The sequence below is a fragment of the Telopea speciosissima genome, chromosome 8, assembly GCF_018873765.1.
Source record: "Telopea speciosissima isolate NSW1024214 ecotype Mountain lineage chromosome 8, Tspe_v1, whole genome shotgun sequence".
Lineage (NCBI taxonomy): Eukaryota > Viridiplantae > Streptophyta > Magnoliopsida > Proteales > Proteaceae > Telopea > Telopea speciosissima.
Window position 1 is genome coordinate 62,364,740 of NC_057923.1, and position 15,769 is coordinate 62,380,508.

General features: G+C 37.7%; 3 protein-coding genes across 4 annotated transcripts in view; 1 reads left to right on the forward strand and 2 right to left on the reverse strand.

Annotated features, from left to right (window-relative positions):
• The window catches only part of LOC122671489 (flowering time control protein FCA-like), a 38,213-nt gene extending 36,701 nt beyond the window's left edge, over nucleotides 1-1,512 (forward strand). Inside the window, exons 17-19 of one of the 2 annotated variants that reach the window (XM_043868733.1) lie at nucleotides 473-538; nucleotides 618-663; nucleotides 1,266-1,512. In XM_043868733.1, coding sequence (XP_043724668.1) covers nucleotides 473-538; nucleotides 618-663; nucleotides 1,266-1,273 — 120 coding nt within the window. In that variant the 3' untranslated portion in view covers nucleotides 1,274-1,512. The remainder of the gene's footprint in view (nucleotides 1-472; nucleotides 539-617; nucleotides 664-1,265) is intronic. The other variant, XM_043868734.1, reaches the window with a different exon arrangement.
• A 600-nt stretch (nucleotides 1,513-2,112) lies between these two features.
• LOC122670800 (peroxidase 40-like) lies at nucleotides 2,113-4,506 on the reverse strand. Its single transcript, XM_043867788.1, has 4 exons — nucleotides 4,211-4,506; nucleotides 3,709-3,900; nucleotides 2,941-3,106; nucleotides 2,113-2,653 (listed from the first exon to the last, which is right to left on the reverse strand). Exons 1-4 carry the CDS (start codon nucleotides 4,484-4,486, stop codon nucleotides 2,205-2,207), a joined length of 1,083 nt encoding a protein of 360 aa, XP_043723723.1. The 5' UTR covers nucleotides 4,487-4,506; the 3' UTR covers nucleotides 2,113-2,204.
• Nucleotides 4,507-13,245: 8,739 nt separating this feature from the next.
• Nucleotides 13,246-14,636, reverse strand: LOC122672551 (probable WRKY transcription factor 48). The gene is made up of 3 exons (XM_043870014.1): nucleotides 14,075-14,636; nucleotides 13,834-13,977; nucleotides 13,246-13,729 (listed from the first exon to the last, which is right to left on the reverse strand). The coding sequence occupies exons 1-3, from the start codon at nucleotides 14,536-14,538 to the stop codon at nucleotides 13,246-13,248; spliced, it is 1,092 nt and encodes a 363-aa protein (XP_043725949.1). The 5' UTR covers nucleotides 14,539-14,636.
• Between the last annotated feature and the right edge of the window lie 1,133 nt (nucleotides 14,637-15,769).

The window sequence follows — 15,769 nt, forward strand, 5'->3', positions numbered from 1 at the left end:
AAATTGATACATAATCTATTGATTATGCTAGGGTTCCTGGTCCTATAAATTTGTTTTAAAATGGCACAACAAATCAGAGTATGGGATGTAGTGAGAAAATCAGAAAATATTTTTGAAGAAGTTTTATATTTCTTTATTTCATGGCTGTATATAGGCTGGTTGTCTCTGTGTGTGTGTGTGTTACTCCATTTTCTGTATTATATTGTCATAATTTTAGATTAATGTTTGGGGGGGAAATATTCAATTTTATGTTGGTGCTTTTTTTGTTGACTGTAATTAACTTTTGTCAAAATCTTCATTATATTCTAATGAGATTTTGTGCTGGTGTCTCTGGTTACTGAAATATGTTACTATATATATATGTTACTATATTTTGATTAATCTGTTAAAATCTAAGAACAAGTGGTTAGCACCTTCCGTTAAGCCACTTCATCATTGGTTGCTTCACATGTGTGTGCTTTTCGATTTACAGGGACCGGTTTATACCCAATTGCAGGCAGCACCCAGTTCAGTTATTGATCCTGCTCACTTCCAACAGGTATCCAAGGTTAATGCATTGATGTGCACAAATCTGTATTGATGCTTATGTTCTCAACTACACTCTCCAAATTTTCTAGGGGTTTCAGGTGGCTCAGGATTGGATGTGGAACAACAAGCCTGCAGGTACCAATCATCCTTTGGCTGTAATTTTTATTCTTGTTATGGAAAGGTGTAATGATTCGTGGTGTAGCTGCCAAATGATAGCTTTGATATTGAGACTGCTTGATGGCACCTTTGACTAAGGCTACAATTATCACATGTGCTTTAACCAGGATGGGATTGGAAGACCCACCGTCTTTCCTTTTTTTTTGGTAGAAGACCCACCGTCTTTCCACTATGCCATGGTTGCACATGAATTGATACTCAAACAGCAGTTGATCGAGCTGCCAATGAGCTTTTTGCAGGGTCAGCTGAGTGGGTCTGATGTCAGTATTTTTAGTAGAGTGAAGTTTGAAACATTGAATCTATGGAATATGGTTGTAACCCCTCTGCATGTGTGTAGTTTCTTATTTTTGTGCGGGGTATGTTTAGTGTTTGTGGGATCTGTTGTAGTGGTTTAATCAACAGAATTAACAGAGAATATTATATAACATATATATATATATATATATAAAATTTAAAAAAACCACCAAGAGGGATGGGAAGAAATTCTGGCACTTCTTTAGAAATGGTTGTATATACTTTACTTTCTGCTCACTATGTTGAAATATTTTTGCATTCTCCAGGAACATAAAAGTGGGAGGGTGAGAATGTGAGATTAAGGATACATACTGGCTGACAAGTACGGCCCAAATTGCCAATGGAGCAGCCCTGCAGTATCAGGCTCAGTTTGTGATTCGAAGCCTGAAAGGGTATATATCTTTGTGACATGAATGATATACTTTTCTCGAGTATTTGTGAGGAAAATATTATTTTTTGTTTACTGTAGTCTTTATACATAGGTTTTAGCATCTCGCACATTCATACTTTTAGACCCAAAAAGACAAAAAAAGAAGAAAAGAATGACCAACATGGGTGCTGAGAGAGGTTTTATGCTGGTTGTACAAATATCATCTCTCAATTCTCCTAACCCATCGACTGTGATTGCAACTTGTTAGAAAATGTTTTATTAATAGAGGTTTCAAAATACCTTTTTTTGCGGTTTTGTAATTTTTGTTGTGTGTTTTCCCTCTCACTTGTTTTTGATTTTCAGTGTTGCTTTTGAGAGAAGTTTGTCCTTGTGAGATGTTTAGTCCCACATTGAAAGTGGGAAAGGATGTCAAGTGGGTAATAAGTAAGCATGTGAATCCAAGGGTAGCGTTCTTAGGCGGGATCCAGATCTTCTACGGCGCGGGCTGCCTGTTGTGCCGTGTTGCGCAATACCAATGACTAAAACCTTGATTGATGCCCCTCTGGATAAATACTAATTGTTCAGGATCTCAGATCGCCCTGGAATAGCACGAGGACCATCATCATTCTTGTTTGCAGAGCAATTTGAAATGGTGTTGACTGATCGTGAAATTATTTGATATGAAATTAACAAACTTGGTAGGTACTAGGTAGTGAGTAAGGCTTAAGCAGGTCAAGTCATATGGTATTACGAAGTAGACAATATTCATAGCAGAGTCAAAGAGACTAGACTGGCTCTTCTACTACTACTAAATACTTACTACTACTACTTGAAATCAATTGATGGACCTGCAGTTCCTACGGATCTGGCCATTGTTTCCAGTGAGTGGTTTCAAGCTGCCCATCTTGAGCATGGATGTTTTGAAGTCCTGAAAGAAGATGAATGGGTCATTGGCGTATCCCTCGACGATCTCACGTGTAATAACACTTGCGGCATTGCCTCCAGCTACAAGGGCATTGTCTGATGGAAGCAATCCCTCCCCAGAGATTAGGTTTATGTAGTACTGGTTGTCGAAAGTAGCCGGTGTCATCAGGTCCAGTGATACCAGAGTTGCATTGCCAGACTCCAAGCAGAGATGCTGTAGAGATGAAAGGAAGTCGAGGTTGAGGGCTGGAGGAGCATCGGATCCAAAGGAGTCGCCACCACCATCACCGCCACTGCCAATGCCCTGGATGAGGCTTGAGCTGAAAGTGGAGCATTTGGCTTTTCCAATGGTGTGTGCGCCTGTGATGAATAGATTCCGAATGGAAAGTGAAGTGATCAGTAAAAGAAGACGAGAGAGAGGGGTCTTGGAGAGTTTTGCTTCACCATGCGGGGAGTTTCACCTCCCCACACCATCTTAGGTTTCACAAACCCCTAAGGTTTTAGTATGTTTTTCAAAATACCCTCTCTCATGCGTAATTGAAGCCCCACCGTGAAGAGATTCTCATTCACTGTGGCTCAAGGAAAACTCAGTCCATAATATTTCAGCTAGATGTATTTGGAGAAATTTATTGAAATATTTAACAAACCAGAAAGGGCAATCATGTCGTTGAGGGTGAGACCGACGTCCTGGAACTTGGTGACGAGGGTTGCCACGTCAGAATTGGGACCTGGGATGTTATTGTTCGCTGCTGCCTTGCTGGCTGTCAAGCTGTCTCTCCTCCCCAGCTGGACTTCCCACCCGGGCCCACCTGACTGCAAAATATTATTCTTCCCGCAGTTATCAATACTTAATTTTTTTTAAAATTTTATATAATAATAATAATAATAATAATAAATTAAGCTAGAAAGAATTTGCATTCATATGTAATTTTGTTTGACTAAGTTTTGATGATAGAAGGGATATATACAAGGGAGAAGGGAGCCAATCAATGAAATGTGATAAAACTACATAAGAGGACATTAAGGTCATTTCATGTGAAGAAGAAAGAGATATACATAGAAATGCTAGTGTCTACAAGTACTCCAGTGGTTCAGAGAACCCTTTTTCCATATCTAATATAGGTAAAAGTTCTCTGAGCCAATGCTGGGCAGTGTAAGCTAGCATCTCTGTGTTTGTCTCTCTATTCCTCAGATGAAATGACCTCGCTGCCTTCTCATGTACGATTTTATTTTATCACACCTCATTTGTGTGTGATTTCCTATGACGCTTGCTGGGAGAACCCACTCTCAATATTCAAAAAAAAATTTATATATATAGGGAGAGGGAGTGTTCTCTCCCAGATGGAGAGAAAACATTGTTTCATATTATGATATGCATATATGGTTAAAAAAAGGTTGTCTGGTTGTGTACCCACCAGAAGAACAGAATCTCTTGCGAGGATGGCAAGTATATCAGCACAGGAGACTGTCTGAGGGCAAACTGATTCAAGTTCAGATTTGATGGAGTCGATCACGTCGAACCCTCTCAGCGAATTCGCATTCGGTGCTGCCGTTTTCTCACCCACAAACATTTCTGTATCATCTAGCAACACTGATGCATCACATCCCTGCACTTCCATGTATTAATAATTAAGATCGAGTGTGAATAGTTTTACGTTAAAGAAGCAATCTAGCTTACGTAGTGGAAATGTATATATATATATATATATAGGAAGCAGTTTTCTGTATGGGAGTGTAGCCAATACCAGTACTCCCATGTGTCTATCTCCCTCGTCCTTAAAACAATTAGGCAGAGGTGTCTTTTCATATAGGGAGGAGAGAGATAGACTTATGGGAGTGCTGGCGGAAGCCACACTCTCGGACAGAGAACTTTTTCCCTATATATATATATGAATGAATGAATGAATGAATGGTTACGTTAACGAAGCAATCGTGGAAATGGAGACGGAGGAGAGATGCGGCCATGCGAGGGTCATCAGAAACAGCTCTGACCACCCATGAGAAAATTATAGCTTCAGCATCGGGACAGCTACTCTGGTATGCATCAACCCGGAGAGACCCACCACCGCTGTTACCTCCTCCACCAAAGCATGCTTCGATGGTGGTCGGCATTCTGATCACCAACCCCATCATCACTACAACCCTCACCAACATCATAAGTACTGATGAGAAAGCTACCTTGTAAGTTTCCATCTCTCTCTCTCTCTCTCTCTCGCTCAATTATATAGTAGAAGTAGGGAGGGGTGGGGGGTGCACTTTATATATACATAGAATTTTGTGAGATATGTAGAGTGTGATGTGAAGCGGAAGCTCCAAGGCTCTTAAGGGTTGAGGGGAGAAGTTTGTGTTTCTGATATCTCATTTTTTGGGATCACTCCAATTAAGCTGGGTGGGTGAGTGCAGTGCAGGAGAGTGTGTAACTAACTTTGTCATGTACTAATCTGATAGTAGAAAGGGTTGGTACGTAGTTGTTGGTTTAAAAGAAGACCAGTCAAGGCTTTTTGTTATTGAGGGTTTGAAGTGGTCACTCACTCACTAACAAGGTATCTCTCTCTCTCTCTCTCTCTCTCTCTCTCTCTCTCTCTCTCTCTCTCTATATATATATATATATATATATATATATCAGTATTTGTGCTTAATTATTCTCTCTTACACAATGTGGACCTACTACTACTAACCTCGGCCCATGTCACCACCTCCTAACTCCTTCATACTTTTCTCACCAAACCTAGGTGTACCTAAGGGTGTCAATTGGACATCATAACTGAAAACCGGATCGAAACCAACCCCAAAAATCAGAATCGACCCACCTGATAGTTTATTGGGCTAGTTCTGGATTAGCGATAAGTTATTGGTCTGAATCTGAATCTATTGATTAATAGTTACTGATCTCTAAATAGTTCTAGAACAGATAGGCCAACTAAGAACCTTTGGAACCAGAACATATCCACATCTTAACTCTATATATTATATAATTCTTAAGGCTTAAGATCATGAGAGCCAAAGTTTAAAGTATCAGTCGGGCAATTTTAAGAGACGTATCATATCGTATCGGAGATACATATCGATTGGTGCAGAAACACATGAAAATGATCATACACATGTAAATACACTTATGGATACAAAAACACAATATAAACAAGCAATATTTGTCATATGTCATACATATACACTAAGAATTGTGAATAATGTATAACCAAACAAGTGTGACACTTTAAAATTGTTATAAAAGATGAGATTTCTTACATATTGTAATGGTCTATGGCCATGAAGAGTATCGGATGATGCAAAGGATGATGTTGTAGCACTCCTTGATTCATTTTTTAGTCCAAAAATTTCTAAAACCAAGATTACATGCAAGATTTTAATTTTTTGGTTGAGAGTTTTCTTTCATTTGATCTTCTGTTAGAATAGGAGTTGTATCGAATCTATGAGTGAAAATAGCTTTTTTAATTCACAAAAAAATTGGCTTTTTTTATAAAATGTATCGGTATGTATCGAACCGTATTGGCCAATATGTATCGATATGTATCAATACGTATTAAACCACCCATAGAACCCTCTACTGGACGAATCGATATGTTACGGTCGTATCGTATCGTATCAGCCCGTATTGATCGATACAATCCTAGATACTTCATTTAAAAAAAAAAGAGATGTATCCGTATGTATCATATCGGTACTGGCTGATACCGGTACGTATCGATCGATACGATACATATCGATACTTTAAACCATGATGAAAGCAAAGGTCAAGCCCTTTATTATTTTTAGTAAAGATTGAATTTACTAATGATAAGCATGTGTACAACCAGTGGCTTCACTCGGACAAAGATCATGAAGCCATGGAATGGTAAGTCACCAATCTGTCTTATACATGATAGATAGGGCCTTTCGGGCTAGGGTACCTGCAACAGAGTTTAGATCCTTTGGAATACAAAGAAAAGAAATAGACTCAAAAGAGGTGGCAATACGCCTCAGATCTGCAATCGTGACTGCAGCTTCAGATGGAAGCACACGGTGAGGGTCTTGAATGAAGGCATGAATCTCCTTGCTATCAATTTCCACCTGCAAATGGAGATGTCCATCTTCAAGCGCCTGGCTAAGCCCTTTATTTTTTTAGTTTTACAAATTTGACTAGTACTTCATCTTATCTACTATTTTACCAAAGATTTGGCTGTTAATTTTAAGGTCCATTTGAGAATTCTAACTTAAGAATATGCCTTAAAAATAATCATAATTTATGAGAGTGGTGGTGTTCCTATTTATTTTTTTTAGTAGAAGTGGTGTTCCTATTTATTAATTGAATATAAAACAAGAGGTACTACAGACTCATCCCGTGATTTGAGAAAAAAAAATGATGGTAAATTGCATATTTCATGTGATTGAAAATTAGTGTCTTATTATAATATTATTGGCAATATGTAGCACACCTTAGGGATTTTTTTTTTTTTTTTTGTTTAATTTTGGACTGCTTGGAATCGATTAGGAATCCAAACCAGCCCATTCATTAGTTAATGGTCCTAGATCCGATTTTTGGAACTAATTAATTAGCTTTTTGATTTGGTTCTAGTCCTGACTCCTCAGGGTTGGAACTGTTAAAGAACCGGACCAATTGACACCCCTAGGTATAACAGAGGGAGAGAGAGAGAGAGAGAGAGAGAGAGAGAGAGAGAGAGAGAGAGAGAGCAATTCAGATCCTCTACGACGCAGACACAGCTGTGCGCGCAAAACCACCTTACCCCTGCCCTAGCACCTTGCCCAAGCGGGGGTAAGGCGGTCATTGCGCATGCGGCTGTGTTTGCGCCGCTCAAGCCGCTAGGACAGCTGTGCCATAAAAGATCTGGATCCGAGAGAGAGAGAGAGAGAGAGAGAGAGAGAGAGAGAGAGAGCAATTCAGATCCTCTACAACGCAGACACAGCTGTGCGCGCAATAACCACCTTACCCCTGCCCGAGCACCTTGCCCGAGCGGGGGTAAGGCGGTCATTGCGCATGCGGCTGTGTATGCGCCGCTCAAGCCGCTAGGACAGCTGTGCCGTAAAAGATCTGGATCCGAGAGAGAGAGAGAGAGAGAGAGAGAGAGAGAGAGAGAGAGAGAGAGAGATTTAAAAACTAAAATTTAGAAGTAAAATATTTATAAGACAATTCTAGGAATTGAAATATTCAAGGCAAATCGTGTTTGGTAGTCATATATGTGTTTTAATGATATTTTAAATACGTTTACCAAAAAAAATGATGTTTTAAATTTTACGTAAAGAAATAAAAAATACCTAAAAAACAAAGATATCTGCGCTGTTGACAATGGTCAGGCACCATATCCATGTGTATGTGGGGACCACTTTTTAATAAGAATATATGTTAACTATATTATTCCAATATTACGAGTAATTCAATGAATTACTTTATTATCTTTCATCCCTCTTCAAAAGGTTGTCATATCTAGCTTCAGCCTTTACATATATCATTGCTATTAATGTATTTTTCTTTTAAAAAAAAATTATTTTAAGATATTATCCAAATACATATATACCTATCAAAAAAAAAAAAAAAAAAAACAATTTGCTTTAAATATTTTAGATCATTGGTTGAAGGTATTTTTCTTTCATATGATAGAAAACGATCTTTCTCATTGTAAGAGACCCTCTACATAATACGATTTTCCTAATTTCTAAAAACTCTTACCAAAAAAAAAAAAATTTGAGTTTCTTGTCGGGCTGTGCAACCTATGCTAGTGCCTCTCTCTCTCTCATCCCATAATAGGGGCAGATATGTCATTTTATAGGAAGAAGGAGAAAGACAAAAGGAGATGCTAGCATACACTATGCAACCTGGCAACGTTCTTTGAATCTGAATTAACTCCCCACATAGGGAGAGGAGTTACCTTCCCCAACCCATCTCCCACCTTCTAAGCGGTATCCAGACCACGAGTCAAAGCATTTAATGCACCATTGACTTGTGGTCTGATACCCCATGGATGGTGGGGATGGGGTGGGGAGGTCACCACGTGGGGAGAGGATCCAGACTCACATTCTTTTCTCTTAAAATATATCTAGAAGACAAGCACTACCTTTTTTTTTTTTTTTGGTAGACAACAGGGCTATTCATTCACGCGCGCCCAACACCAACAGAAGACAAGTGCTACCACACTTATGAGTTGGTCATATATGCTTGAAAGGCATCATCATTCAACTCAACTAAACTAATTAACAAACTCATTGCCTTCTAACTAATTGTCAAATGATTATCAAATCTAAACGGAGCTAATCCTCCTTACTATTTTATTATTCCCTTAACATAATTTACATTGATGAGTTTATGCATTTAAAAATATTGATCAAATATAAAATTTTTTTTTTTTTTTGGTAGTTAGGGGGCAAAAAAAAATTTCTAACATCACGAGAAACCTTAACATAAAATTGTTACTAGTCCCAATCAAGTATTAAAAAAAATAATTTTTATTTCCCTTCTCCAATTTAATGGAAGTCAAGATGCTCCAAGATGCTTCTGTATTGGAATCATTCAAAACTCTTGTAACTATAAAATTATCAAAAGGGAAAATCTTGTTATTATCAAAGTTGAGAAAATGTTTTTCAACCCAAAAAAAAAAATTGAAAATATTTGCCTTAAATGTTTTAAATCATTGGTTGACAGTGTTTTCTCTCATATAAAAAAAAAAAAAAAACTAACTTTCTCTCTCACCGTAGGAGACCGTATACTTAATACGACTTTTTTAATTTCAAAATTCTCTTCTTCAAAAAAAAAAAAAAAAAAACATTTTTGTTGCATGCTCCAATCAGGTATCTGAAAAATAATTTTTATTTTCCTTTCTCAAGCTACTATTTAATGGAAGTCACAATGCCCTAAGATGCATTTTGTATTGTAATCATAAAATTAACTAATCAAGTTTCTCATAATCTTAAAAAAAAAATTATAATTATAATTATCAAAATTAGTGGAGCTTTGTGATGAACATGTAGCATTTGGAGTTACTAGTCTCTAAAGCTGCTTAAAGGACAACCAGTATCATTGTGATTCAATGGACCCCATTTCAGTACATGATGAAATGGGCTTTAAAGCACATGCAGGTGCAGAGAAGCTTTTGGGCTATGGGTTCAAACATACGTACATGGCCAGTGGTGGTCCCATGCAATCCATGCACAGCCATGGTGATGGTAATAGCTACAGAATTAATTCGGGTTGTAAATATTCTTTGATCAGCTTGGGATCAATTACTTACTTTTTCTGCTTTTCATGAAAAGAAGTTCCAAAAAAAAAAAAAAAAAAAAAAAGAGTTTTTGGACTGTAATATTTGTATGCATTCTATGAATCCAAAAGGAGTAGAGGACCAAATCCCATTGATCAGTTTCTAAATCATGTGGTTGCATGTGAAGAACACATCGATCCTACCCTTATTTTAGGTCTCTGGCTCTCTAACTAAGCAAAAGAAAAAGCTCTTTCTGATAGCTAGAGATCGATCAGAAGTTATTCCATATTTCTTAGCAAAATAGGGAGTGGATTAAAGTATGATTTGAGGTTTTTCTAGCTCTGTATTAAGCTTTCATCTTAAAACCAGTTGGTTCAAAGTGGAATGGTCTTTCGTGACTCTTATACTTGATAGTTGGAGCACCCACAGCCAATGTGGGATTATTACCTCAATACACTCCCCTTTACATGCAAGCCTCTTTTGAACTCTGTCTTTGTGGGTGGAGTAGGGCCCATTATCGACGGAGGCCTAATGTATCTGCTCTGATACCATATTAAGCTTCCATCTTAATTTCTTAATTATCTTTGGGAATCAACCCATTTATACAAGCGACCGAATATAAGACATTGTATATGAAGGCATTGATAGATGATACCTTGTGAGCTTGACCTTCCATATTCACCTCATGGTTCATGCAGTCCTTTTAAGATAGGAGAGCAAGTTGACTTAGATAATTGGAGAAGATATTGATCATACGCTTCTAGCTTAGGATTTGGCTTCTGGGTTTCGAGTCCACTTCAAAAAAAAAAAAAAAAAAAAAACCACCAAAATGGGAATGGCTCATAAATTTGTCTCATTCTCTCTCTCTCTCTCAAAAGATGTAGCATAAATTATTAATGGGAACATGGATGAGTTAGTCGCAGAATTTCTCAAGTTGTAAAGTCAGCTATTCCTGCTCTGCCCAAAAGAAGAATTAAAGAAAATATAGTTGAAAAATAAATAAAGGTAAAGCTTAGCTTAATTTAACTTATTTTAGGTTGACCACTAATCTTATCTTATTAATTAGGGTTAATTTTCTTCATTATTTATGATACAAAATCCAAGAACTGCTTAACTCTTCTCCTTGCGAGCTAGTCATCATTATTCTCGTCGTCTCATAACTCTCTATCTTCTCTTCCATTTTCATTCCCTATTTATTTATTTATTTATTTATTTAAAATTTTTTTGATAGGATAGAGGCAGTAGTAGTAGTAGTAGTAAACCTAACAAAGCACCTAAAATTATGTGAACAAATGCAGGTTTCTACTGGTCCCGCACCCATGAGAATTGAGAAGAGAAGAGAAGATAAAATCGAATCCCCCTGACTTGACCCTCCCAATTATTTTATTTATAAAACATGAAAACAGATTGACGTCAAAGATTCCAAAAATCATAATTAATAATTATCTACTACCTACCTACCCACCTGCAATTGCAATTTTGGCAACCATGAGTCCATGATTGATGGCTTAACTACTTAATTGGGCTTAATGGTCATTCTATCTATCTCTGAATTATAACTAAAACCATGCCTAGATATATGCATGGGTGTATAAATAAATGCATTAATTTTGATGAGTTACAAGCCATATTATATGTTCTTTTTAATTATTGTTTCAAAGAAAGGGGAAAATCCATTTTCTAATTAGCTACAACAAGATGTGAATCATAAGTAGTGCTTTTCATTATTTTCAATGGGGGAGGATTCCCTCGGACGCCCATGTGCAGTTTCGGGCAAAAGAGAGGGGTATGTACGTACGTACCCTTCAAATAGGGGGTATTTAGGAACAATATTATGGTTGGAGGCATGCAGTTTCATTTTTGTACTAGTATAGTGAGGGTCTGTTCTTCATTTTTAATAATTGAAGTTTCTTTTTTATGATAAGTAACTAAAGTTTACTATGAGAGAGAGAGTAAAGTTTTTTCTTCCCAATGCAAGCTTTTTGGTTTCTAAAGATTCATATAAGTTGGAGGATATTGATCTCAAAACTTTAAGACATTAGGTGGAAAGAGTTCCCCACATATTTAGAGGCACAAGAGCTAGCCTGAATGAAATAACTAATCATGGTATGCGAGACTATAACTCTCAACATTTCTCATGTGTAACTTCAGTATACTTCACCAACTTACAAAAGATAAGGAAAGAGGAATATATATCCTCTAATATCATGTTAGAAGGTCTAACCCAAAACCTTAAAACACTAGATACTCACAAAGATTCTCAAAGTATATGAACATAACAAAAACGATGTGAGAGACTATAACTCATAAATATGTTATGTACATACAAAAGTAAATTTATCAGAATGGAATACCTTCTAATGTCTTTAAGAACTACCTCTATATAGAGAGAGATCAAAATATGATAAGGAAGAGAGAAGCAAATTGGGGTATTGCAGTTTTGTTGATCGAAGACTGAAAATGAGGTCCACATGCAGCCACATTTGACATTCCACCGTCGCTTGAAAGAAAGTCACAGCACAAAACTAAAGCATTATTTAGCCACATTTGACATTCCTCCAGTCACTTAAATTTATTTCATTCACGTTTTGATTTCTTATATATGATCCCAAATTCGAATTGACAAGTCAAAATATCATCACTTCATGGTTAAGATCGGCCACTCAATTTCTTTTTCAGGTTCAACACATTTATACAGCCATATATATATATATATATATTTGGGAGAATGTTCTCTGTGCAGCAGCGCAGACTAGGCCCAAGCACATGGGTCTGCCACTCAGAAGGCAGGGTGGTCATTATGCCCACCCCATGTGTCTGGGGATGGGGATAGCTTGTGCTGCGGCACAGAGAACAAAGCCCCTAACATCATATATAGTATGTACCTTTACGTGTATTCTCAGTAATTTCAGATGAAGCTAATACTGTATTATTGTTAAACTTATACTACCTTCATCGTCTATGGATGTCTCTCTGCATTGATGAAAGTGAGAAAAATAAGGGTCAGAGTAAAGAAAGAGAGAGAGAGAGAGAGAGAAAAGCCAACATTCCCAACAAAGACAATTCTCGAAAAACAACATTAATTGCATTCCCCAATAGCTATAAATTAAAAAACCCATCAATTTCATCAACAACACAGCAAAAAGAGAGAGAAAAGAGTCCATATTTATATTTCTCCATCAATATTACCACCCCCATCCCTCCCTTCTTCTGAAATTTTGAGAAATATTTCATAACTCATAATCTCCACCATCACTTCTTCATTCAAATAATAACAGGAATCGAGGAAAAAGGTTATAAGCTATACTACACAATATTACACAAGAAAGGAAAGAAAAGCCATTAGTTGTTCTACTGAGATAAAAAAAAAAAACTTCTCCTCTTGTTCCCATTGCACCTCCCTGCATAGCTCAAGATTAGCTCATTTCTAGATTTCTCAGTTTCCCATTAATGAGTCCCAAGAAGTATGGATTTTTCCCATAATTTGATTCTAACCCTAATTTCTCTCTCTTGTTGGGGTTCCGAAGTAATAATCCCACATCGGATATAAATAATAGTTGGGAAACAAGAAATACATAAACCCTATTGTATACAAAGAATAATACAAAAGAAGAACCCAATCAGGGTAAAGCTAAGTGGTTTGGGGGTGGGGTTAAGTCAGTAAGTTTAGTAAGAGAGAGATGTCTACATACCAGTAGTAGTAGTAGTAGTAGTAGTAGTTGTAAGAAGAATAATAATAATATAAAACTACGTCTCCTTCTTCATATCAGAAGGAAAAATATCTTGAAGAAGCCCATGATCTCTCAACAAAGAAGCTGTTGTTGCTGTTGCTGGTGGTGTTGATGATGAAGTGCAAAAACGTCTCTCCTGTACTACAAGAGGAGGAGGAGCCGATGATGGAATGCCACCACCACTATTGCTGTTGTTGTTAAAAGTAAAAGAAAGTGGTAAGCTAGTATGGTAGTATTGTTGTGGTTGTTGTTGCTGGAAGTGAGTGATTTGCATAGGAAAAGCAAACGCAGGTGTAGAAGCAGCAGCAGCAGCAGAGGCAAAGCTTCTAGTGGTGGTGTCTGAACACATTCCAGCTACAGAGTAGCTTCCACGAGGCATGACTGGACATGGATGTGTGTGTTGACCTTCATACGTTGTTACAACAATTGAAGGATCTTCTGATGATCTCTCTACTCTCTTCTTTACACCACATGTTGCACTGGTGCAACGATAGTAACTCCTAATTAAACATTATTATTGTGAATATTGCAGCAAAACAAACAAACGAATTGAACAGAGAAAAGAAAGAAAGAAAAAAAGGGGGAAAATTAAATTAGTTAGTACCTCGGAAAAGGGCTATTTTTCACAGCTTTCTGTCCGTACTTTCTCCATCTGTACCCATCTTCCAGATGATCAACCTCGCTTTTCGTCATGAACGCAAATCTCGGTTCTCTCTGCCTTTTCTGATTCTTCTTTTTGGGTTTCGACCTAAAAAAACAACCAAGAATTAGAGAGACTGGAATTGGTTACACTCAATTTCTAAACACACAATGCGCAAGAAGAAGAAGAAGAAGAAGAAATTTACTGCTTCTTGGATTTCTCCTGTTCTTCTTGGTCTACTGGTTTGGTCTGGTCATCATTTGCGGCTTCAGTAGAAGAAGAAGAAATCGAAGAGGAGTTGGGGGAAGTGGGTAAATTCAACACCTCAGAGGATTCTGTGGGTGGATGGATGGTGGTGGTGGAGGTGGTGATGGTGAGTGGTGGTGCCGGTGGTGATGGTGAGAGTGGCATGAGTGGTTGTTGATAGTGATGAAGCAAATCGAATAAGGAAGGACTAAGATCTTGGATTCCAAGTAAGTCCATGAAACCCATGGAAACTCCTTTTTCGTTTTCACAGTACATGTCGAAGATTCCACCACCTGAGGAGGAGGAGGAGGATAAAGGGAAATTTGTGGTTGCAGGTGAAGAAGGTAAGTGATGATGATCAGGAAAGATTGAAGCTGTTTGGTTCAGATTCTCTGTCTCCTTCACTACTTCTCTCTTCGCCATCTCATCATCTATCTATCTATCTATCTTCTTCTACAAACGATTAATCGCTAATTCTCTTCCATTAGCTTTTTTTTTTTTTGTGTCGTTGCGTAGCTCTTACTCTTGTTGCTGCAAGAGAAAAGAGAAAAAAAAGAGAGAAGCAGAAGAAGAAGAAGGAAGAGTGATACTGTTTGGCTTTTAATGTGTGAAAACGAGGAGGGAGAAAGTAGGAAAAAAGCGGGTTTTTTTTTTTTTGTGGAAAACAGGTTGGATGGGTCGCCCACCGGTTTTTGACATTTTGACCGGTGTAACCAGTTAACTTGATGTACGGAACAACCCAAAGGGGACCAAGAGCCGGTGGCATTAAATGCAGGAAAAGGGCGAAACGAAGGGTTTTTTATTGGACAGGTTAACGGGACTCTATGTGAACGGGAGTACCTTACACGTGGGTTGATTACGGCGTAAAGCTGGGAAATCTCACCCATGTGCATGCGATTCCTCCAAAAGATTTTTTCCTTTCCTTTCCTATCTTTCTTTTGCCCGGGGTTTTTCATTTTCCCATTTACTTATTAGCTTCCTTATTGGATACAACTCTTATTGTAGAATGACAATAATAACCCCTCCGTTTGGGTGTCAACGGATCTTTGTCCCCTTCAGTTCCTTGCCCGCCCAGTTTTCCAGTGCCTCTAATAAAGAGGGGTGCAATGACCACCATACCCCTGCCTGAACACTCTACCCGGGTGAGGTTCACCCCCCTTATGACAGACTCTAGGGGAACTAGGCCAGGCAAGGAACTTGAGGAAATAATTTTTTGGTTGTCAATTGCTTGGTCCTTATCGGTTGTGGTTGGACCGGATTTAATCGGTCTCAATCAATTTAAAGTCATGCACCATTACCACCTCGTTTAGTTATTTGCATCTCATAGGCCAGGCATGGGCACATTTAAATTCAATCAATCATTTATTGGACTATAATCAAAGTCAAGTTTATCTAGCAAACTAGTCTTTAAACAAGCTAATTAGGCTAATATAAATAAATTATAAATGAGTCATAAACAAGTTGATCGAGCTATAAACCAGCTAATTAGGCTATAAATGGACAATTACCGGTGTCAGTTAGTCCTGATTCATTACCCAAGGGCTATAATCCAAGCATCGTAAACGCCTAGATAATAATTGATCGATTTCAATTAGACCTACGATGCAAGACAAGTTCTTTTAATGGAAAAAGTTTTCCTTCATCACATCATTCT